Source organism: Anneissia japonica, unplaced genomic scaffold, assembly GCF_011630105.1.
Source record: "Anneissia japonica isolate Jap-2015-1 unplaced genomic scaffold, ASM1163010v1 scaffold1810_len1271414_cov176, whole genome shotgun sequence".
Lineage (NCBI taxonomy): Eukaryota > Metazoa > Echinodermata > Crinoidea > Comatulida > Comatulidae > Anneissia > Anneissia japonica.
In genome coordinates this window covers 346,021-371,543 of record NW_022702449.1, presented here as the reverse complement: position 1 = coordinate 371,543, position 25,523 = coordinate 346,021, and the positions used below count along the sequence as shown (strand labels likewise).

Sequence of the window (25,523 nt, the reverse complement as noted above, 5' to 3'; positions counted from 1 at the left end):
GGTCATATACAGTGTGTGCCCAGTTCAGGGGTTTAGCCAGAAAACGAAATAAGCCATCCAAAATGGAAGCCAGTGGGCGTGGCACTGAGCAGATGGGCGGGCCACAGCCATCTTTGGGAATCCCCACCGAATATTGGTACGAAAACAACGTACATTCAATCAATAAATATTGTTTTTATCAAACGTAAATATTATTTAGCTTTAGTTCAATGCAACATTTGATAGACTTGAAGAATATAAAGAATTTGCTAAAGGTAGACCAGGCCCAATTAGACTAGGCCAAGCTGATTAGGCCAAGCCGTCCAAGCCGTCACGGTAAAAGTGGCCGTCCTAAATAATTGTAGGCCGTCCAAAAGACGGCCGGTCGGTTCGCTGGCTAGGCCTATGGCTCAGTTTAACATGAACATGGACCATTTTTGTAAATAGGACCAACCCTGTTTCTTCCAAAAGACAGTAAGTAAGTAAGCCTAACTCGAATAATTTCTAATTCTATCGTATTTTACATGCCAAATTGTTATGTTTTCCATTAATTAATGAACTGTAAGTCGAATTTTATCTAAGTCTAACAATTTTTCAATGCCATTTTGGATTAGACTTGGGCAAGTTCAACTCTATGTCAAAAGCATAAAACATAGTTTGTTGGGCGCTTAAGAGAACCACTTTTTAAAAATAATTTACGGTACTCCAAAGACATAAGCAATATAAAATGCATAAAGTATATAGTATTATTTGTTATATAAGACTAACATATTGTTTTTAGTATTTTATCCATTTATGCCTTAGAAAAGTCACAGATAATTGGCAATATCTAAAATATAATTAAACTACTGTGTACGTTATTTTACAATTATATCCACAATTAAAAAATGTAATAAGCTGGAATGATAGAATGAATCTCTATTATATTTTAATGAATGAACTGAATAAAAGTCATTTGAATTATTCAGATATTTTATATTAAATTAGGATGATTAAAATCTCATAATTACCTTATCAGAATTAGGCCTGTTTATTTGTGTAAAATTGGATTCACATTGGACAGCTGTGCACTTATTGGTTGGTTCTATCACACAGCTTGTGGTTGAATTGTCAACAGGTAAACTTGGTGTTTCAGAGTCACTTTCATCTGCTGAACATCCAATTTTCTTCCCATCAGGCACCTCGCTATTGTTGTTTTCATTTATGGGATTAATCTTTATCTTTTTAGATGGTTGCATCACACAAATTTCAGTATCATTTTCATCATAGAATGTCATATCTGAATCCTCAGAGTTCAAAGGTTGTTTTCGTTTTCCATGCATGGAAGAATCTTGTGGATTCTTGTCGACATTTGTGTCCGTTCTTCTTAGTTCTTGAGAAAGGTGCTGAATGGCTTTCGCAGAGTCATTTTCCTGACGCATATCTCCTCCATATGCAACCACTGCAACTATTTCAAATGTTCTAGAAAGATCACCTTTCGATATAGTTATTGCACGCTGCTCCCCGGTCAACATCACACTATCCTCTATCCATCCCAAGCTGGTCAATGATGAATACTGCCCTCTTGTGTTTGTAAAACTTTTTTTGATCTGTTCTTGATCTTCAAAGGAATCATCAATGTCCGATGAATTATGTGGTTGGATACTTGGAATACTAGGAAACATTAAATCGGGTGGCTCACTGTCAAGCGAAATAGTTGTGTTTGATGAATCAGACATACTCGTATCTATAATCACGAAAAAGTTAGTATAACAAATTTATGATGCAGTTATTTTTAGCAAATGGAATTAAAACGAGAAATGCAATTGAGACAGATAGCACAATACAATTGAGATACAGATTAGGTTTGGCTTTAGAAAATCAGAAAAAATATCGTATGGAATGCCATTGGTGCAAAGAAGTAATATGGAGCGCCATTGGTGCCAAAATTAATTATTTTAATTTTTTTTCACTAAGACAAAGTTTAGGGACTGGAATCAGGTCTACTTTGAATACAGCATATATATCACATTACAATAGTACTCTGAAGAAAAAGAAAAAATGATGATCTCAATATGACAACAAAATTCCTAATACTGTCGTGGACTAGAATATATAATTTTGATATTTCGATATGTGTTTTTACACCTGACCTGTTTTCCTATGTTGTCTTTATTTGTTGATTGTAAACAAACGTTTTCAGCCTTTGGCTGTTGTTTTGTTTGTGTGTTATACCTTAATAAAATAAAACATTGTAGATTGGTATATGCTATACTGTATACTGTATAGTCTCATGTTTTTGTATTTGTATGGATCGCTGCATCTGCGTTCGCATGGTGGTGTTATGCAATTTGCATAGCAGATGGTGGCTTGTTGTTTATAGTGCATTTGCACCGGCTGCATCAGAAGACAATTGATTTTTGTTGATCAAAGATGTAGTTTTGTTTTTAGTTCGTAAGTGTATATGGTTGCTCATGTGTAAGTAGACTATTAATACTTTGCCTAAACTTGCAATGTTATGATATTTATCTGTTTTCTTATTAAGAGAGGGAGGATCACAGGAAACAATATCATTTGTATCTCTTGAAAATGATAAAAAAAAAACTAATGACTTCTACTTTATAAATATGACATATTCATTGTTGTCACTTCTTTCTTATACAGTAGACTATAATACTACCTACAATTCTGACTCACTATATAAAACTTATTAAAATGGAAAGACTTGCCTTGTGAACTTAAGTTGAGGCTGGTATTATTTGCACTTATATCAAGTGAATCCCACTCAACTGACTGACTGATACTTAATTCATACTTAGATAGAGAAAAAAGAAATTATACAAAAGTTACTTAAACCTTGTAATAACAAAACTGCTATAAGTGCAGTTTATAGTTAGGCCTATACCAATTTGAATTCTTTCACTGAATAAATCAATTTAGCTTTCTAAAATATTTCAGAAATACATCTTGAGGAACTGAAAAAGATTTAGTTGTACAAAATTTGAGCAGCACTTCTTATCACTTTCTTGAAATTTTAAGTTAATTTTTGTGATATATATGTTTAGAAAGTAAGTATATATAGGCCTAATTGTTTTTTTATTTTGTTGCCAAAAAGAATAAAACATTTCAAAATAATTAAATATGGTCCTAAAAATCTGTTGGGAAAACATTCTTTTTTAAGAATGTTTAAATTGCAGGAGATGTAAAGGATTCAAAAAAGAATGGGAGGTGGCAATGTATATAATGATTTGGGAAAATATCACCACAACTTTAAGACAAGCATTTGGCAAGTGATGTACTATCACACAGTTAGGGCTATATCATCACATACAAGAAAGAATGATGACCCCCCACCCAATGACCAAAAGTACTGAAAACTGACCATTATAAAGTTTGGCTTTAATTTCTTACACTTACATCACTTATTGATGATTCACTATCACTGCTCTTGCACATGTTGTTGAGCTCAGCAAGGTTTCCATCATCTCCTCTGTTCCTATAAATGTCTGATCTCTTGCCTTGGGGAATAAAAGACAAAGTTGATAGATGCTGATTATAAAGCTTTCTTCACACTATTATCAAATTTTATGTGACAAATTTGTGTGATGTCCCCATATATGGGCATGATGATTGCACACAAAGATAGACATAATTATGACATTTATTTGTCACATAAAGTAAAGTGTGGACAAAGCTTAAAGCAAGGAATAATAACAATGGGTCTGGGCCTGTTGCCACCTGGCTTGTTGCCACCCGGCCTTCTGCCAACCTGCCCATTGCCACGCGAAGCCCCAGGTGTCAATGGGTCGGGTGGTAAAAGGCTGGTGGCAACGTGCCTAGGGTGGCAAAAGGCCAGGTGGCAAAAAGGCCGGGTGGCAACTGGCCAGAACCCAATACCAACATATGGAAATATGTAGTGTACTGTAGTTCTTCAGAGGGCTAAATTGTAATTTACCAATAATAAACATATACAGTGTATTGGGTACAGTTTGTGGTGTATATTTACCTGTCTGCCTGTAATAAACCTATATTTTTACTTGCAGCTTACCTGTAATCAACCTGTCATCATTGCAGTTGTTTTCCACTTCCTCTTCTTCATCCTCCATCAGTACAAGCTATATAAATGTGAGTATCATTGTCATTAACATAGAGCATCATTTTCATTATCACCTGGTTTTATATTTCATTTGATTTATTTAAATTCTCAAAAATAAAAAAGAGTACAAAATTAATTGAGTCAGAAACATTATGGAGAATTTTATAATCATCATCATCATTGCTTCATTGCCATTATCATCATTTTTAATCTGAGTAAAGCTTATTACTGAGCATGTAAATTGTAAATGGTGAGGCATCTTCGGTTCTCCTGTTGTATTATGCAGATGCCTTAACCAACTGAGCAATGCAGCAGATTCAAATCTAAATAATTGACTATCAATCACTAATATTATACATTTACACATGAAATGAATTCATACCTTTATATCCGACCTGGAAATGATCTCGATATCTGGATTACTTCTTAAATCCCTCATTTCTTGTTTTCTTTTTTCAGCAGCTAACACACGTTTAGCAGTATATCGCTCTGCACTGAATTCAACTGTAGGTGTCTCAAGACTATTTTCTTCATTACTTTTCTTTAAAGACTTACTGTTTACTCGATCATCGTTATCTGTGGCAGAAGTGCTGGTAGTCTTGCATTCAAATACTGGGACTACAGAATCACATCCACCTTGAATCTGATGATCTTGTGAATTTTGGAGTTTACCAGGAATCTGTTGTTCACCTGAAAATTCATTTTCATCTGGAACCGGAATGTCACTTGGAATTTGATGGTCGTCATGACTTTGATGTACATCTGGACTCCCTTGAGTTCTGTCTTCATCTGAAACTTGATCTTCACCTGGAACTGGGATGTCATTTGGAATTTGATGTTCGCTGTGACTTTGGTGTCGATCTGGGATCTGATGACCTCCTGGGGTCTGGCCATCATCTGAAAATAGGTTTTCATCTGAAACTGCGCTGTCACTTAGAGTATCTAGATATTGGTCTTCACCTGAAACTTGGATTTTATCTGGAACTGGGATGTCATTTGGAATCTGATGTTTGTCATGACATTGATGTCCATCTGGAATCTGTTGACTACCTAGAGTTTTCTCGTCATCTGAAACTTGGTTTTCATCCCGAACTTGGTGTCCATCTTGAACCTGTTGATTACCTAGAATCTGGTTTTCACCAGGAACTGAGAAGTCACTAATTGGAATTTGATGTTCGGCTTGATCTTTGTATCCATCTGGAATCTGATTTTTACCCGGAACTTGGATGCCATTTGAAATTTTATGTCCATCCTGGTCTACATCTGGAATTTCTTCACATTCTAAAGTTTGGTTTTCATATGGAGTTGGTTGACTGCCTGGAATTTTACTTCCACCTGGAATTTGGTAGCCAACTGGACATTCATCAGGAATTATTGGTTTGTCCAGAATTTGGTGTTCAGTTGGAAGTTGGTGGGAATCTCCATCTCTGTCACGGCTACATTGTGGTGATTCATCAGAAATACGCCATTCAACTGAACATAAATCTCTGTCTTGATTTATAATTGAATCATGTTTATCTCGTACCAGCTGCGAAACAATGCCATTTACACTGCTTTCTGCCAACCCACTGCGCACTTGAGGGGTTGTACCAGAGCGTGGCTTTCTACGTCTAGCCTTGCTAAGTTGACTATTCCGTGAAGAAAAATACACTTTACTTGTAATTTTTTGTGAATTCATATTCAAATTATCCTCATTTCTGTCACAAGCTGGTTCTTCCACTATAGAATTTTTACCTGCCATCAGACAAAAAAAAAAGATTAATAATTATAAGGATGTTAAGAGTAACCTGCATCCACATAATGATAATATTTAAAAGGAATGCTGGTCAATTCGAGTGGATGCCACTTCGAACGAATGCCAGTTCGAGTGGATGCATTATTGTGAACTACAACACTTATATCAATTATTAAGTTGCGCAAGGTTCTAGGATATTATAGTAAAAGAAGCAAATTATAATTATGATTTTAATTGTAACTGTAATTGAATTTCAACTGCATTTTATTGTAACTGTAGTTGTAATAAATATAAATAAAAATGTATATTCGTAAATGGGTAATTTTCACTATATGAATGTAACTTATATTTACATTTATGTAGGTGTAAAGGTCCTAACATCAGTGGTATAGTGAGGGAGATGGCTAGACTGTCAAAAGTAATGACTTTGCACAATTGTAAATGCAGATGGGTAGCATGTGGAGACTTTAATTGCCAGTGTAATTAGATACAAAATATTATGTCAAATTTTCATTTCATGTATTATGTTCAAATATCAGTGGTGTATCTACATTAGGAGTCTTAAAATGAGGTGGGGTGAAGCTTGATGATTAAATGAGGGTTATCAGAAGGAAACAGTAAGTTATTGCAAATTTGAATCTGAAGAGAGCAAAAAACTATCAGAACTAATGTTCGGTCAAACAAAGAAATTCGCACAAGTTAATGTTCACAAAACTGGATCCTTTTTCACTCGAAATAGCATGTGCTCAAAGTAGCATCCGCTCGAATTAGCGTTAGCTCAAATTGACTCGTTCCCTTTATAAGTACACTAACTACTTTTGAGGTTAAATAAAAACCTAGTAAAAATGGTTTAGTTTCAAATAAAAGAAACATGGGAAACAATCAGATATAAAAAATGTATTACAGTCATTGAAATGATCAAAATAAAAGTTAAACTATCCTTGAAAGTCTAATATATACAATCATAGGGATCCACCTGAAATAAGCATGTTCTATCACACTCCTGAAGCAAGCAAAAATATCCTGCAAACAAGCCCACCTCCCGCATATTTCAGAATGCCTGCATGCTTTTACTACTGTATTAATTTTCTTAGATTAACATGGGTATCATCTGGGCAGTTAAATAGAATATGTTACGAGATCTTGATTTCCCAGCAGTAGCCCCTTCCAGTTTGGCACCCTTTACAATTGGCAACACGAAACTAGTACTGCTCATGTGACATTTACTTGGCATAACACACTGTTGTTTTATACCCATTAAATTTCAAAGCTCGATTCACTTATCAAATTTTATGTGAAAAATACCTATGATATGCCCGTATATGGATGTTATATGACATCATCAAGCCCATATATGGGCAATAAACACAAATTTGTCACATGAAATTTGATAGTGTGAATACAGCTTTAGTGGCAATAATTTGTTCAAATGGAAAAGTTGTTCAATGCATTTTTAAACACACTATTCTTCGGTTGAAGTGTCAAGTTAAAAAATACATATTTATGACCAAGTGTCCAATTACTGATATAATACTTAATAAACAACTTTGACTGAATCTGGACCATTCATGTTGAAATAAGGTAAGAAATAAATGAATGTTCTTATAGTTAAGTACATTAACAGTTAAAGTTGATTAAAATTAATATTAAATACCACTAATTTTAATTGAATATATTCAAATATTAATTCCATTCTTAAAATCCACTCATTCGTATTATCTAGAGTTTACCAATGTTATCATGCACACACCCTCAAAATATCTATCACCCCCCCCCCCCACTTTAGTTTTCATCAGCTACAACCCTGATAACTGTACCTATATTTATGTTGTAGAGGATCTGAATTTCACGCGAATCTGATTCTTCATCTAATTCTGACTCTTCTGATTCTTCTTCCGATACTGATTCTTCTTCCGATACTGATTCTTCTTCTGATACTGGTTCTTCTTCCGATAATGATTCTCCTTCCAATTCTTCCTTTTCTTCTTCATCCTCAGATGACAGAATTTTAAGCTTAAAAATAATTAAAATTAAATTATTATACATTGAGGTCATGTGTCCCAATTAAACATGACATACTGACCATTGATCCTGCATGCTAGTATATGGAGCTATATTTATTACAGCCTCGTGGTGATAGCCATAATCATGACAAGTCTGGACTTGAAATTATACTGTCATTAAAACTGAGTGCTCTCAACCAATCAGAAGCTTGCATTGTGATCTGAACAGTTTAGAAGTTCAGCCAAGGACACTCTAGAAAACACCTTCAAATATAAAAGGTTTATAAAATAAATTTTTTGTAAGAAAGTGAAAGGAGCGAAAATTGATTGTAAAAATTGTTCTGTTGTGAAATGATAATGTTAAAGAAATTTAAAAGTGGTCTAATATACATTGTTTTTTATATTTTGAATATGAATATGCAGATTTGATTTGTTATTCTGAAAATCAATGGTATTATGTTTCAAAATTATAAGTATTTTATTATTGAATAAATGTGGCCTTTGCCAGAAAAGAGAAAAAAAAAAGGAAACAGCTTCCCAGTTTAACAAGTAAAACATTTTTAAATGAACAATGTATTATTTGAATAACTAAAATTAAAAAACAAATATTTTTTCATTAAATTACAAGATATAAATTCTATCTGTAGGGTCTAAATATAGCACTTGATATTTTAGTTCTTATTGCATTGTATCTTTTTGTAATTTCTTCCTTGCATTGTCTTTGTCTTTTTATTTAATGTTCAGGAATTCTGGGTCTGCCAAGTCATAGGTATTAGAAGCATTGGCTTCTTTAGAAATCCCACAACCTTTTTTGAGGTGTAATAAATAAATGAAATGAAATGCATCCACATATTCCTCACAAAATATTTCATTGATAGTAATAACAATAATGATAATAATTAGCAAATATCAGCAGTATGAACGCCACCAAACTAAACAAGAACAATAACAATAATATTAACAATATAACTACAATACATTTTATAAATAATAATGATTACTAGAAATTAAAATTATATTCAATTTAAATCTACAAATATTCCAAGTGAGCATAAAAATTTGAAAAGATTGGTTAAAAAAAAATCAAATGAAAAAAACAGAAGAAAATAAGATGAATTACCTCAATATCTGTGCTTCTAATAATCTCAAAGAAATAATTTGTCATTGTCCAGTCATCATCTTCTCTGACTATTACCTGCGAGGAATTACTAACAAACATTTCCAATTCACTATCTTCACTTTCTATGTAATCTGTTGAAAGATCCAGTTCACTATCATGTTCATCTTTTTCTATGTGTGAGATAATGGCTGACAATCCTGAATTAACATTGTCATCTACACAGTCTGATGTACCAGGGCCTTCATCTTGAAAACAGATTTCAACTGGTACTCTGAAATTTGTTATTAAAAAAAGAAAAAAAAAGTCTTTAAGCATAAAGTTAGGTTTCAGGAAACGGCTCCCTTTAGGCGAGACTTCTTTTATTCCTTGTTTCGCGTACTTATTTTTTTAAAGATTATCGAAATAGAATTGTCCACCCTGACCCCCACTGGCCAGTGGTATATTTAGGGTTTGCAAACATCCCCCCTCAGTTTCCCCCATCCCCCCAATTGAAAATTTCAAAAGCAAAAAAAATCATGCTCAAGTAGTTAAACATCGCCTCATATCACCCTATTTTGCAACCTAGCAGCCACTCATTTAATCATCAAGCCCCCAGTTCACCTTCGCTCCCCCTCCCCCCATCTGCAAGCCATTTCAAGGCCCCTAGATATGAGACTGATGCTGGAACCACCACTGATGGAAACAAAATAGAAGACAAGTACACACAACTTACTCAGCAGTGGGATGCACTTGGTTATGTAGTTGTAGCTGGCAGTGATCTTGATTCCGAGGTGTTATCCTGGGGTCCAGAGGTTGTGGAGAGAATTCATGGATGCTGATCATGTTAAATGCCAACACCTTCAGATACACCGTACAGTTGTTCTAAGATAGAAAGAAACCACAAGTTAATTTTGTGTCATTTTATATTTTTACTCAATTCATCCACTGCAGCAGATATAATTGAGCAGGGTATCAAAGGTTAACAATGATGCTCCATGGTTCATCGCACACACAGTGGCTACCACAAGTTTCGTCGACTGAGCTTACGTTGCTCAAGAGAATACAGTTATATAAATATGAACCTACCATTTCAGAATAAGTGCAAACTTGATATTCAGCAAAACGAATAACAGAACAGGCAAGATCCATAAAAGTGACTCCAGTTACACTGTCTTCTTCACTGAAAAAGTAATAAAAGAAAATCAATTTGTAGGCAGGGCCACTAGGAAAGGGAATATAAACGGTATTAAACACAAAGAAATTTCTTCAAACAAATATCTGCAGAAAAAAGATGAAATTTATTCCAAGTATAAAGCATGTTCATTCAACACTATCTACCTATCATCTAGTAACATTTTAACATCTGAAAACTGCTTAAAAAAAAATGTTATATGCCCATATATAGTCATGATGTGCCTATATATGGTGATGATGTGATGTCATCATGACCATATTTAGGCATGTCACATGTTTTTGTCAAATAAAAATTGATAGTGTGGACAGGACTTAACTGGCAATTTTCTGATAACTGTATCGACCAATTTCAATTAGTCATTATTATTCCTCTGCAGATGCTATAGCTGGGGCTTTTGGTAGGGGATTCTTATGCATCATCAAACTGTAAATATAGGAATGATACAGTAGAACATACAGTACTGTAATTTGTTTTCATCGTAATCTACTAATAACTATTTAGCACCACTACACAGTAAATGGTGGTGTCAAGTACATGGAGGGTCACAAAGGTCCCCAGAAAATGGCAGCTGCAATAAAGAGTGTCCTCTTTTCTAGTTGGATTTGCCCATACAAGCCTTGCTTTAGAACTAACCATGAAGTGACGGTATAAAAATTACTATACCTCCATGAACTACCGTAACCAACAATAAAAAGAATTAAACATTTTTTTTAAAAAGAGATAAATAATACCAACGATGGTAGAATAGAGTTACCCTTCAAAGCTGTCTATCGCATCTTTAGTAAAATATGCTTCGATTTTTTGTTCTCCGTCCCTAACAAGGGCACGCCCAGTAAATATATTTTCAAATGCAATGTCCAAAATCTGAAAAAAAAAAAACTGCAAATGACGAACAGCAATAGCAATACCAACAATAACAGCAGCCGTTAGACAAGCATACGTCCTCCCTGTCATGACTCCCCTTGAGGTCATCTGACTAAAAAATCAATTATTTAGGCAGTGTTTGTTACCTCTGGCAAGGAAGTTATGAATTCACCCCTGTCTGTCTCTCTATTAAATGGATCATCATAAAATTGTTTGGAAAGGTACATAATTTTCCCGAGATGATTTTTTTGAGATAAGTTTTAAGAAGAAAAGGTCAAAGGACAATGTCAAGGTCATGAAATTTTAATTTTCCCCCTCGAACTTTAAGCCTTGAGCATAGAAGAAAATAAAGAAAATACACAGAATGTATATTGTTTGGAATTCAGGTACAGGATGGAGATATGCACTCTATGAAGGTCTAGTTATGCCAGTCATCAACCAATTCCTAATTATGATTGGATGATACTGCACGTATGCATTGGATTAGGACAATAAAATCTAACACAATTAAGAATTGGTTTCAGACTGGTGTAACAATAACCATTGCCTAATTATTATTATTATTGTGATTGCAGTCCCTAATATTGTAGTCTAAAAGGGATCTTTAGGTTGTCGGACTAAAAATATGATTTATTATATTGTGATTACAGTTTCTAATATTACAGTTCAAAAGCAGAATCTTTATTATTCTAAACCATAAAACCACTTTCCCCTGGCCCCAACTAGAAGGGCCCCCCTCCCCATGGCCTCTTGATATGATCCCCTAGTCAACTTGTTGGACCACCTTCCAATATTAGTATACTTTTGGAGCCAGAAGTGATAAATTATTATAAAACTTATCATTACTGCCTGCTCATAGATACAATAGACCTACCTGGGTAGTTACAACTTTTCCAATGAGATGTTCTTCCCTATCAAAGTGGGGGCTTGTTAATTTCCAAATCCATGGTTCTGAATGCAGGTGAAAGTTCACAGCCTCCATCTTGTGGTACCTGCTGGCATTCGTTTGGTGGCCTAGCTTTTTGGTTAGCTTAGCACATTATCCATAACCTTGAACCTTAGAATATAAGTAAAATCTATTACCCTGCATGAGTCTTTGTGCAATCATGTTTTTTTTACATCATTTTTAAAAATTTCTTGTTTTGTACACCTGACTGCATTCTAAAAAAAAAAACTCCTAAAAATTATTTTATTTGTATTGCATGCTTGAATGTATCGTACGAGGGCCACTGATGATCACACTAGCAAAATATTGTTTTAAATTTAGATTCTGTTGTTGCCATGACCTGGCAAAATCATCCACAGTACTTCGTGTTTTTTGTTCCTGAGAACCTTCAATCAATTTTCCACAGAATTTTTGGTATGTTCTTAATAAAGTAAATACTGTAATAATAAATAATTATATTTTACATTAGCAGTTTTCTGTCAGCATTTAAATTGCTTGTTTTTGGGTTACAGTATTAATGGCAGCTGGTATTTTTGTTTGAGGGAAGCAGAGGATCGACTGAAGTGGAGGAGGAGAAGGGTGTTATCATGAAAGTGCCCCGACGGTCTTTGGACTATGGGAGTGACCTGACCTGACCTGTATTTTATTAATTATTGAAAATTCACATTAATATCTGAGAGAAAAGACAATACACAGTATAGGCTATTGACAAAACAACAACAATTTGTAGTACTTTTGTTAATTTTTATGGCAGTGGGAGTCAGCAGTCTTCTTAAAACCAATGGCAATTCCTGATGATAGAATGTTAAATATTGTATGAATTTGTAGATCATGTGACAGTAGGAATTGATTTAAGATTGGTGTAACAATAGCCACTGCCATAAAAATCATATCCTTGCTCATTAAAAAAGTATCGAAAATATAGATTATGATAGGCTTGGCCTAGACTACTCAGGTTAGTCTAGGCTGATAGTGCTAGGCTAGGCCTACTGAATTCCTTGGATTTTTAGAGGATACCAGGTCATTTATGATGGATGGCTTGGTCCCCCTCACAGAGGGCCTACCCTACTAGGCCTAGGCCTAGTTAGGCTTACCTTCTTAGTCTAGCTAGGCCTGGGCCTAGTCTAGTCTACTAGTCTAGTCTACTACTACAGTGTACTACTAGTAGGCCAGGCTAATGATGGATCCAAAATGCAATCAACAACAAACAGCACTAATATATTTTTAAAATATATATGTCTACCTAACTACCATTTTTGCATGGTGAATATGCCTACCTAAATTAAACTCTGAAATCTAAATAATATAAAGTGTGTTTTCATGGTCACGCTTTACTTGCTTTTCTCAAATTAGAATTGACCGCCACACATCTACTGCAATTACGTTGTGTGTATTAAAATAAAAAGGCGTCAACAATGAAGAAAATGTGCTTATTTCAAACACTTTTGACATGGTCTACACTACCATTACATTACGATGGCCACCTAATGCGTTTATACTCGCGTTTCAAAGTATTGTCAACGCGTTTACTCCATGAATCTTTTCATCATTTGGCCAAAAGGAGAAATGGCACCGGTCTCACACGGATTAAGTATTCTTATGAGGGCTAGGAATAGGTTATGTATTTCCTGTTATAGGAACAGCATCTTGCCATATTTTTCTGTGCAATTGACTAATTCCAAATGTTTTTCCCATCGAGGTATGTTAACGTAGTCATTAGAAACTTATTTCGGGAGAATTCAGGGCATAACTATATTATTACTAGGCCTAACAAGGAGGACTGACGCCCACTTCTTTACGGAGCCTACCACCACCGCGATCACTGCTACCATCCAGCACTGAAATGTAATGTATGTAGGCCCTAGGTCCTAGGCGTAGAAGAGCTGCCTGCGGCCGAGTGCTTGGACGCAGAAGTAACTCCTCCTGTCTAGGCCCCTGTATAGACAGTGAGTGATGATACAAATTCCAACAGTTTCCAAAATACTTTATATTTAATTTTGCATAACAGTAATACAATTTAGGAAGTGGATATGTCATAGCTATTTACATCACCGTATAAACAAATCAGTAGGTAGTTTTCGCTGCAAGACGTTAACCTTAACTTTAACGTTAGTACCCAACATGCAGCGCATGCGCAAACCCGTAACTAACATACGTCAAGCATGTAAAATCCTGAAATTAACATACTCCGCAACGCAGGATGAATAAATTATGACGTCGTTCGTTAACATTTAGTTTAACATCGTGCGGCAAAAACTGCCTATTAAACGATATATTTATGTTAGATACATTACACATGCTCAGTCATACACTTCAATACTCTAAAAAACGTGTCCAATATGAAATATAATATTAATAAATAAAATAAACAGTAACACATTTGTCAAAAAATCATAATAATGCTTATCTTTCACTAAATTTATTTTTGAATTTTCCAGCTCATACATTTCTATTAAAAGATATCAGGAACCAACAGGTAGCACAGGGTAGGTATTGCTATACCTCACAGACGCATGAATCTTATCAAGAAAAGGGAAACTCAGTGAAAGGCCCTCTACAAGCTTATGATGATTTAGTGCAAAGTGGAGAGCTCAACGAAGATCTCCACCAACGATGGATTGTAGAAAATCTGCAGAAGTTACATGACACCCTGCAGGGTTATGAACCGGAGACATTAGGATTATTTGAAAAGGTAGAATCATTGTGGTGATTTTCGTTGTTCCAATTGTTTGAGAAGATGGGTGGTAGGTACTTAGTGGCGGATTCAGGAATTCAAAATAGAGGGGGGCCCCGGGAGGGATTTTAACAGATTGGGGATTTACACCACCTCAGTTCCAGCATGGTTGTGGCTGAGGTGAGAAAATTTGTGATTATGACCGGAAATAATATGATGTTCTTTATATCTCAATTTTTTTGTATTTTAAAAATTATATTTTTGAATTCGTACTTATACTGTATCTTTTTCAATAAACACTCATTGAGTGTTTATTTGATTCATTGAGTATACACCCCCTCAAATAAATACCCCCCTCTAAAGCCCTAACACCAAGGCCTTTATTTTTTTCTTGAATAAACACCCCCAACCCCTCAAATGACTGTAAACAAATCTAATGGAAGCAAAATCATTCTCAACACATTGTTTTAATGTTTTACTCCTGGTTGTGATCAATTTGTCTTTATGAACATGCAATAACACATTTTGATGGTAATCATTTGTTGTAGTTCCAAATTTACAGTAAGGGGCATTTATTTGAGTATACATATCCATTTTACACCAAAAAATGAACACATTCCTCAAATAAACACCTCCCTCAAACAAATATTCCCTCAAAAAACCCCTTTTCAACAATAAATGTCTCATGCATTTTATTTGAATAAATACTGTAATTGTGAGTTCCAAATTCTGCTAAGATTTCATCTTACTGTATAATAAAACTACAATAATAGTATTTTAAACTTCACATTATTTCATAACTATTACAATTTTGTGTTATACAGTTTCAACTTTTTGGCAAACCAAAGCCAAGGCCAGGACCAAATGGACTGTACCTGTTTGGAAGTGTTGGAACGGGCAAGACAATGCTCATGGACTTGTTCTTTCGAAATGTAGAAGTCAGCAACAAACGAAGAACACATTTTGATTCATTTATGTTAGAAGTGCATGCAAGTAAGTTTTTATTATATAAGATTCTTGAATATTTCCATATAAAGCAGTACCTAATGCCAAACAAAATGTTTGAAAATTTCTATCAGATTGTTTTTATGGATAAAATAACAAATTTCGAAGCTCAGTAGTTTTATCTACGTTAATGAAACAGAATGAAACATATTAAGTCTGTGTGACAGGATTGCCTTGTTAAAAATGTACAGACCGCGGCAGGGTCGAGTTTTATAGCAATATGGTTGGTACTCTACACATCACCTTAACCGCTGCAGTGCTTCAAGTTGCAGTAACTTTAAGTTATATGATGATAATAATGTAATAACTGTCTCTTATACACATCTTAGTTTCCATTTTGGCAATGAGGAAAAGCCCTAATGTTCAGTTTTAAAAACAGACGTAATAAGTCTAGTTATTGCTTGCTGTTCTACAATTAAATATAAATCCATACCACTTCTTATGTATTAAAGTAAATGTGGCAATGCAAATTTATTTCAGGACTCCATGAAATGAAGTTAAAGCAACCAAAACTCAAGGATTCACGCAAGTCAAGAGCCTTTGACCCAATACCACCTGTTGCCAAGGAAATCAGTGAAAATGCATCACTGCTCTGCTTTGATGAATTTCAAGTAAGTTGAAGGAGCAGTACCAAAGAGGATTGTGATCAGTGGCATTTAATAAATTGTTTTATCCATAAAGATATATGGTCCCATAAAAAATACCAAAAAAAATGTAAAAATTGTTTTTGAAATTAGCTTGCACATTTTGAAGTAACATAGAAAAATTATCAACATGAACATAGACATTAGTGTGTTTAAAAAATGTTTACCCAAAATTTTACAACGGAAATTGATAGAATCACTTCCAGTCATTTTTATCATTATCCAATACAAAAATCAAGGTTACAAATTTCTTTAATTTAGTAATTTCTATGCCCAAGTTAAATATTTGTATTTTACTGCAACTGTGCGAAAGTATTTTTTAAATGATTTTTTGTCGTTTTCAGAGGACAGTACATCTTTATATAAGCTAATCAATATCTTGATCTAAGTTTTGAGTTTCCAGATTCTATAACTTTATAGTTTAGTCTACTTTGTGAATACTTACCTTGATAATCCGACTAATTGCCCGTTCTCTCCAAAAAGAAACACCCCTCAGTAATTACTAGAACTGTCGCTAAGCACAAGTGATCCAGCAACTGCATAGTTTAATTTTTAAGAGCTCTGAAGAATTGCCATTTAAGATTACTACAATATATAATCTACCTAGAAGAAAACATCCATCCTACCATTCTCTCATCACACTACAGGTCCATAGGACTTTATTACCATATTTTGTACCACATTCTTACCAAATAGATAAATAATTTAAGAGAAATTGATACATATTTTATTGGTTTCATTTAGGTGGTGGATGTAGCAGATGCCATGATTCTTAAGTATTTATTCACTGAGCTGTTCGCTAATGGCGTGGTAGTGGTGGCAACATCTAACAGAAGACCAGATGATCTTTATAAGAATGGAATTCAACGTAGTAATTTTTTACCCTTTATACAAATTCTTAAGGTATTGTTTTATCTTTACCACACCTGCAATATGATGATATATATAAAACAAACCCAAAAATATGACAACCTTTCGACAAAATATGTTGTTTAATCCCTCATTATATGGCGGTTGAATGTAAGAATCAAGAGAAAATTTTCCAAAGCATGTAACTAAAATCAATGGAACTGATTAGTCATATAACCATAAACGACAAAAATATTTACCCAATATGCCTGTCTTTAATAATAATCTAAATAACCACTCACATTACATAGTGTATTGAGATAAACAAACCTAAAGAATGAATAAAAAAAATCTTTAAAATATTTAAATATAGGTCAAATTAAGTCACACAAAAATCAGTTGATTTACAGAAAATAATAAGCCTTACTTCCTAATTATGGCTTTTCAGGGGTGAATTCTGTAAAAACATCTTTTCTTAACTATGTTATACCTTTTCTCATTTATACATGTGTAAAAATTAATGTTTAAAATTGCTGTATATATTTCCATAAACAGTAATAATATTTACAGAATATATCGAAGAACAATTTATTTCTACTTAATTATGCATTCTTTTGATTTTTGCATTATCCTTTTGAATAGAATCACTGTGAAGTCCTTCAGTTGGATACCGGGGTTGATTACCGTCAATCATTTGATCTCCATGGTGATCAGGAAACCTACTTCTCAAATACCACATGTAATGCGAATGCCGCTGTGGAACTATTGTTTAAGAAGTTGGCAATGAAAGAAAATGAAAGTAAGATGTATGGACTTTTTCCTCAATGAATTTGATCTTGATATGATACTAGTAATAATAGTTATACATTATTAAAATTTTCGTGAGAATAGACATCAATAAATTAATCGGCTGTTGTACTTACTCAAACTATATTTATTTCACCTATCAAATTCATTGTTTGTCAGGTAAAAGATGTTTCATTAAGATCATGCTATTCTCTTGGCCTTGTTGTCGACCATTAGCATTACAACGCTCTCTATATTCATTCACAATTGGACCCTACAATAGTAATATTAATAATGATGATAATAATGTAATAATGAGCATAACAAAATAATATTGAAAATATGAAATAATAATTATAAAGTAATTAGGAATAATGGAAAGATGATAATGACAATTTATGATATTAGTAACAATATTTATAATGTATTAATAATAACATTTATTATACTTATTTATTGAGATCCAGGTGGATGTCTATTCGGCTTATATTTCCATTTAATTTTGTTTTCTTGTAGTTGTTCAACCGCGACGTATAATACTGAAGGGCCGTCATCTTGATATCAAAACAGCCTGTGGACGTAGTGCAATGTTTACATTCAAAGATCTCTGCGAAATGGTACGTACTTTAAAAAACAGTGACTTATACATATTAACACCATACTGTTATTATATTTGATTGTGAAGCCTGTCGTATAAAAATTTTCAACCATCTTTCCTTCTCTTCGAATTGGAATTATGCTATCATATTTAGATGAATGAAATAATTTTCAATTTAGATTCAATTCAATGCTTGTTGTTAAACTGAATATGTATACATTTTGGCTCAAATTTATTAGGCATCATAATAATGTCACCAGTATACCATTAATTAAACCAACTAATAGGAGGAAAAGCCCAATGATCTGTTATACAGACAATGATATAGTTATATTTTTTATGATCATTATAATCAACTTGATAACTCTCATTTTGTTCTATGTAGCCTGTGGGGGCAGCAGACTACCTAGCAATTGCCAGTAATTTTGACACGGTTGTCATCAAGGATATTCCGCAGATGTCACTGCGTACAAGAACATCCCTCAAGCGATTCATTGTGATGATTGACAATTTCTATGACAACAAGGTACATTTGTTTTCAATTCTGTGATTTTATATCAATTGGGTAGCTTTAAGATCATTTTAAAAATAAGATTAGTTTAAATTTTTGCATGGTTGATGAAATTCCCCTTTTATAGACACTGCTCTGCTAACATAGTTCCCATTTCAGGAAGGCCTATATTTCTACTAAATGTAGAAAACCTGTTCTATTCCATGAGATGGGTGTTGTTGTTGTCTTAAATCTTAACCTCTACGTTTCCACTTTAATTAGGTGCGTTTAATTTGTGCTGCCGATGCTCCGTTGAATGAACTCTTCGTCCTAAGTGACATCACTCAGAGCAACGTAGACAGTAACATGCTCCTCATGGACGATCTCGGCATAAAACAGGTGTGTATTGCTAGTAGATTAAAGGTCAAATTTCAAGATATATTGTGTATTGTCAAGCTCAAGAAATCATAATCAATAAAATTCAATATTTTCTTAGTTACTTTGAATGTTTTTAAACAATTAATAATTTAAAAATTATTAGCTTTTCAATTAAAAATTAGCAAGTCGCAGGAGTCTCCTGGAAACTCAGGACGGCCTCCCGCACACCCCCAGCAAGAAAGTATCTCACAGTAAACACATCTCCCGCAAATTCAGTTTACCTTTCTTATCAATTGTCTCATGGAAATCAGTGTCGATGGGTGTTTTTTTCACCATCCCCAAAAAAATAAAATATACCAAATTAGTCACCAAGACAAAGTGCTCTAGTGGGTATTACATCAAGACAAACAGCTCGAAACTCTTCATATTTTTATTCTAAATGGAAATTTAATCAAATCAATCTTAATCTCATGAATCATTAAAAATGCATACATTGTTATAAAAAGTATCTTTTTACGCTAACTTCGTTACATTTCAGACAATTTAATAGACACCACTTTTGACTCTGCTCAATGCATTAGCATAGTACTTTGGCGACCTAAACAACTTTAATACCCACTTGGCCAAATTTTGATGACGTCACTTTGGTGACTAATTCGGTTTATTAGATGTGTTAAGAAAGTTAACCAGATCTCCCTGAATTCACTTCTTTCAACTTGGAACCCGTGAATACCTTTCTTCGTTGCATCCTTAAATTGACCAATGATCAATTAACATTTTTTCAGGTCTACAAACCTGTCAAAAAATTATTTTTATCGATCTATGTGTGTTGGTAGTTTGTAATTTTTCCCTAGCTGAGCAAGTAAATGTTTTCATTTTATGAGATTGGTGAGATCTCAAGATTGGGATTTCGATCCCTCTACTGGGTGTGCATTTTGATTGTGTCCTTGAGCAAACACTGCAGCTGCATTGCATCTCACCACGCAGGAGTATGAAACCTGGTGAGGTTGCCTGCTCCAGCGCTGACTACAAAAGCATGTTGTCCCAATGAGTTAGATGTGTATAAGAGACAGTAAATATACATATAATTATATAAATAAAGATTGTTTTTAGGGTGGGCGGGTGGGGGGTTCAAATTTGTTATGTTTAAAAATAGTCAAGTCGAATAGTTCAGTGGTTAAGATGCTTGCCTTCCAATCCCATCAGAACTTTTTATCATAATTTATTCAGGAATGCGACTGTATACCATTCATGTAACACGGCTTAGCCACTCAACAATAGTTTGGTATATGCTTTAGAAAAATATTAGTACTGTAATTAAATGTATATAAAATCTAAAATGCTTAGATTCTGTTGTTTTGTTTTTTTAGAAATCTGAACTTAGCCAAGCTCCGATCTTTACCGGAGAGGAGGAAAAGTTTGCTTGGGAACGGACGTATTCCCGCTTAAAGGAGATGCAGACAGAAGCCTATTGGCTAAGCCGCGAAACTAAATCTCGTAGGGAAGACTTATGACGAATGTGAACTGGAAGAGTGTTTGGTGTAATTATTTTATTAATGTGCCACTTACCTTCTGAATATGCAAGGGTCATATGAGGTTAATGAGTGATATATGATTATTTGTTAATGAAAAATTAGATGCTAATTAAAATTATTTTAAAATTTGACTAATTGAAGGTTAGTTTTAATGTTAATAAAATTAGGATATCTGGCACGTGCAGTACCTCAATGAGCCAATTCATATTTTATTGAATTTTAAATAAATTTATATGTGTTGAAACCTTTGATGTCGTTGATATCTATATCATCTCAAAGCTGTACACTTCCCCCTGTTGATTAAATATCCCTCCGCATGAACGTTCCTGTTGTCAGCGCCACCACCAGCTTTTTAGACTGGGGGCTGGATCCGACTGTGACCCAACACACTTTCACTACCCTCTGGCATATGAAAATCAATCTTTTTGCAATGAGCTTCAACGCTCATGTATCTACCATCTTTTGCTCTCGCAGTGAACTTACTAATGATCTTGTTGGACGCGTTCTGGGCCTGTGTTTTCTTCTATCTCTGTCGCCTCTGATACAGGTAATTGCCCATATCTTCTGACACAAATTTAGAGACCTCCTGTACATTTTTATATTAATTTTAACTGTATATATTAATTGTAAAAATGATGAGGAGAGAGAGTGGGATAGTGTGGAAGAGGACGAGGTGATTGGGATGGTGGCGATGCTAATGACAATGATGTTGGTGAAGATGGTGACAGTCCATGTGGGAATTATACAGATATATTTGTTCAACACAGGTTAGTAGTTTTAATGCTATAAAAAAATGTTTAAATGCACGCTGTGCTGACAATTGTGTAAAGAAATGAATGAACACTTTGCTGAGTGTTTGTGGATTGCAATAACTTACAAATCCATAACTGGATACTCTACAGTGTTCTCTAAACGTATATTAATCATAAATCATCATTTATCATTATAATCATCTTTACTATTAGTAATTTCTTGTACCATACTTTTGCTTTGAGTTTAACAGCCCCGTTTTCAATGAAATATCACATAACACTATAATTTCTTTTAAATCTATATCGAATCCTGTGATAGGGAAGGATTTGAATATGATGTTGGTTGCGCCTGCTCGCATTAAAATTTAATATAGTGCATTCAATCTTTGGAAATGCAAAGAATTTCATCACAAATATGTTTACTTTTTCTAGAACATTTTAAAAATAAAAATAAGAATAACAACAGCAGCAATAATAATATCATCAACCTCAACAATAATAACGATTTCGGGATACAAAACTTTTATTGGCCTTGTCACATATAAGGTTTGTTGTCTTGTAAAAGCAAAGGTTATCTCCAACAAGAAACTGTGTGAGAAGACCCAAATAAATGATATCATCAAAGAAATTTTAAAAAGGCATTGGAACTAGATTGATTATGTGCGACGTCTAGACAGAAAAAGAAAAAAAGGATCCTAAATTTGAAGACAGAAGGCCAAAGGGATGGGGGAAGACCCAAGCAAACTTTGAAGAGATTGGTAGAAAAATAATTGAAAGAAGAAAAAAAAACATGGTATGAAATATCCTGGCTTGCACAAGATCGCATCCAATGGAGAAAGTATGTCCACGCATTATGTGCACGAAGAGGAGTAGAAAAGAAAAAGTACGGTACGAAATTACTAATAATAAAGATGATTATAATAGTAAATGATGATTTATGAATAATATACATTTAGAGAACACTGTAGAGTATCCAGTTATGGATCTGTAAGTTATTGCAATACACAAACACTGAGCAAAGTGTTCATTCATTTCTTTACACAATTGTCAGAACAGCGCGCATTTAAACATTTGTACAGTGCCTCCTACCGAACTCGATATTCTCATGCAGCAGGTACACATAGAGAATTTATCTATAAACATGCTTTACAATATTAACTCGTCGGTGGCGGTCAGTATTATGGACCCTCAAGCCAATATATAGTAATAAAATTTAATAGAAATGTAAATTATTAAATTAAAGTCTCTAAAATAGAAAGATAATAGCTAAATGTAGATTACAAAATTGTTATGACATCTCTTAAACTTTGTGACGCAACGTCCTTATATTTTTTAAGTAATTATTAAAATAATTCGACGAAAAAGTTGCAAAACCAGAATAGTATAGTTGATGAAATTCAGATCAGGTAAAATTTGTTTCTATAAGAACACAGTAATCTTCATTTCAATATTTTCGTCGCGTTTACAAAGAAAGCAAAACAAATTAACTAGGCTACAGTGATATCACACATAACAGAATGAATAGTGGATTTACCACTCTACATAGACACTGTGGATATACTGATATTAAAAGTGGGTCCATGGTCCAACTATCAACTTATGAAACAACATAGCGATTTCCTGACCCACTTGGTCGCCTCTACTCTACTGAGTTCGAAACTAAAATAGTACAAAATGTCGCAAATCGCAATATAGACCGACATTATGTTTTGAGAGTTAATAAATATAAGCCTAAACTTATGACAGCGGAATCGCAGTCTCAGTTGGTGCTATGGGAACGTAGACATTTTTATTTACTGAGGGCCTCTATTTGGGGAAAGGGGTATATAGGCCTACGTATGATGATCTTTTCCATTGATCAGTTCAGTGCAGAAACACCCACCGCTCCCAGCGAGTGTATAGTGGCGCAGATAACAATTCTAAATCACAACTCCCTCTCATCCAGAAACCCGTAAGTCTAAGTCTACTTCTAGGTGTGGGAAAAGAATATCATAGCTAGCAAAGCATACTATTGGTTTGATAACACCTAGGCCTGTATAAAATATTTAAATGGCATTCACTTATGAAACAGCATCAAAGTAAAACTGTCCAAAAACGAAACCACCGCTGTGCATCATCCACGTACTGCGTGAGAACCATGGTGTGAACGGACCTCGCCTATAGTATCCTATTTGTGTGTGTAAAAAACGAATACGTCAATTATCTAAAGACGAAAGTTTATATAAAAATGAGTTTACTCGCCTAGTTAAGTTGTTCGGTGACCATGAAAAAGTTTAAATCAACTTTTTTATATAATTATCAAATTCAATCTTCTCCAGCTTGTTATGTGAGGGACGTTTGATGAGGAAGCTATGTTTTGAGTAAGTCCTAATCAAACTTATTAAATGTAAACATAGTTAATCTGCTAGAAAACGCTTGCTGTGATGGCCCAACGCCGATCATCTGTAGCAAGTAATATCAAAACTGGGCAGAAATTGTTATACACAGTGAACGGATTGTTTTAATGGCACACTGGAAACGCTGGGTTTTCACCTAAAATCCCCCAGTGTGTCCCTCATTGTAATCATAATTCACTTTGGCGGTCCGACTTTTATGCCCACCACCTCTAAGCTAGTACTATATCAGAAATAAAAGCACTACCACTTATGAATAAAAATCGCCAAATAGAAATTCATTTTCACATATTAGCGTTAGATTAAAGACTTTTATAACTAGGGCCTATATAATTTCATTATGATTAAAAAAAACAAAAACGAAATGCTTGGATTTTGAACCCAAAACCATACTATTCCGTTTGGTTGTTCTACAAGCTATAGGACAGAGGTGGTGTACACCCTTAGATTTTACCATGGGAATACCCCATAAGACTCTCTTTTAACTTGAAAATACGCAGTCGTAGTTTATTTACATGACAAATTCATTAAAAAGTATTTAAATATCTCCTGGTTGATTTTAATAGATTTAGAATTTATTCAGATAATCTCCAGTAAGGAGAGACATATTACATAGACAATCGAAACAATAAAATTACATTAAAAACAATTTACATACTGTATAACAAACTGACATTACACTCACTAAGGCGTTTGTCAACAAGACCAAAGCGTTTCTTTACTTGAATTGTATAATAAGCATGAGTATTACAAACGATGTACAAACATGTACACCCATATACAATATATATATATATACATATATATATATATATATACGTACATATATACATACATACATATACATATATACACGCACATACACACATCGTACATATATACATACATACATATACATATATACACGCACATACACACATATATATATATATACTGTATATATATATATATATATATATATATATATACATACATTTATACATTATGCACATACATACACATACATACATATACATGCCCGCGTACATATGCACATATACATATACATACATATCATACAGAAATAGACAACCTAAATTAAAATGGTTTAGTGAGCATGATTTACAGTTTTATTGTTTGGTACAAATGAATGTACCGGTATATACCGGTAAATTGTTATTTATATATTTCCTAGTTAGTTCCATGTTTTGGAATCACAAACATATTCTACGTTTCTGATAATTCATCGCAAAAAAAAAAAATTAGTAAATAGTTAAAGTGTAAGTTATTTCCTTTTGGAGTGGATTGCTTAATCGTTTTAAAGTTTCCGTTTTAATGTTTTCTTCCAATTTATTTTTGTTTTTATTGAGAGATTATTTCAGACTTCTTTATAAGAGGCCTAGTGTGGAGTTGACCGTTTTACTGAACACCATTGAGTATTATAAGGGCAGGTTGCAAACGAACATCGAAAACTAAATATGACATAAACAGCACAAAACCGGGTATCAATTTAGGCATGGGTATGCATATTATTGTGTTACACT

General features: G+C 33.9%; 2 protein-coding genes across 4 annotated transcripts in view; one reads left to right on the top strand and one right to left on the bottom strand.

The window, feature by feature from the left end:
- The window catches only part of LOC117103896, a 19,119-nt gene extending 5,809 nt beyond the window's left edge, over positions 1 to 13,310 (bottom strand). Inside the window, exons 1-12 of one of the 3 annotated variants that reach the window (XM_033244524.1) lie at positions 13,174 to 13,275; positions 11,825 to 12,007; positions 10,841 to 10,950; positions 9,978 to 10,071; positions 9,625 to 9,773; positions 8,913 to 9,183; positions 7,607 to 7,802; positions 4,437 to 5,788; positions 4,007 to 4,073; positions 3,376 to 3,476; positions 2,688 to 2,772; positions 957 to 1,705 (exon numbers count right to left, since the gene is read on the bottom strand). In XM_033244524.1, the coding sequence (XP_033100415.1) occupies positions 972 to 1,705; positions 2,688 to 2,772; positions 3,376 to 3,476; positions 4,007 to 4,073; positions 4,437 to 5,788; positions 7,607 to 7,802; positions 8,913 to 9,183; positions 9,625 to 9,773; positions 9,978 to 10,071; positions 10,841 to 10,950; positions 11,825 to 11,932 (3,267 nt within the window). In that variant the 5' untranslated portion in view covers positions 11,933 to 12,007; positions 13,174 to 13,275 and the 3' untranslated portion in view covers positions 957 to 971. Of the gene's footprint in view, positions 1 to 956; positions 1,706 to 2,687; positions 2,773 to 3,375; positions 3,477 to 4,006; positions 4,074 to 4,436; positions 5,789 to 7,606; positions 7,803 to 8,912; positions 9,184 to 9,624; positions 9,774 to 9,977; positions 10,072 to 10,840; positions 10,951 to 11,824; positions 12,008 to 13,173 lie in introns of those variants that run through there. The other 2 variants (XM_033244523.1, XM_033244522.1) reach the window with 2 other exon arrangements.
- Positions 13,311 to 13,444: 134 nt separating this feature from the next.
- LOC117103935 (AFG1-like ATPase) lies at positions 13,445 to 21,099 on the top strand. Its single transcript, XM_033244594.1, has 10 exons — positions 13,445 to 13,595; positions 14,335 to 14,588; positions 15,395 to 15,563; positions 16,056 to 16,186; positions 16,964 to 17,122; positions 17,711 to 17,867; positions 18,371 to 18,471; positions 18,838 to 18,978; positions 19,225 to 19,341; positions 20,691 to 21,099. The coding sequence occupies exons 1-10, from the start codon at positions 13,463 to 13,465 to the stop codon at positions 20,832 to 20,834; spliced, it is 1,506 nt and encodes a 501-aa protein (XP_033100485.1). The 5' UTR covers positions 13,445 to 13,462; the 3' UTR covers positions 20,835 to 21,099.
- The last annotated feature ends 4,424 nt before the right edge of the window (positions 21,100 to 25,523 follow it).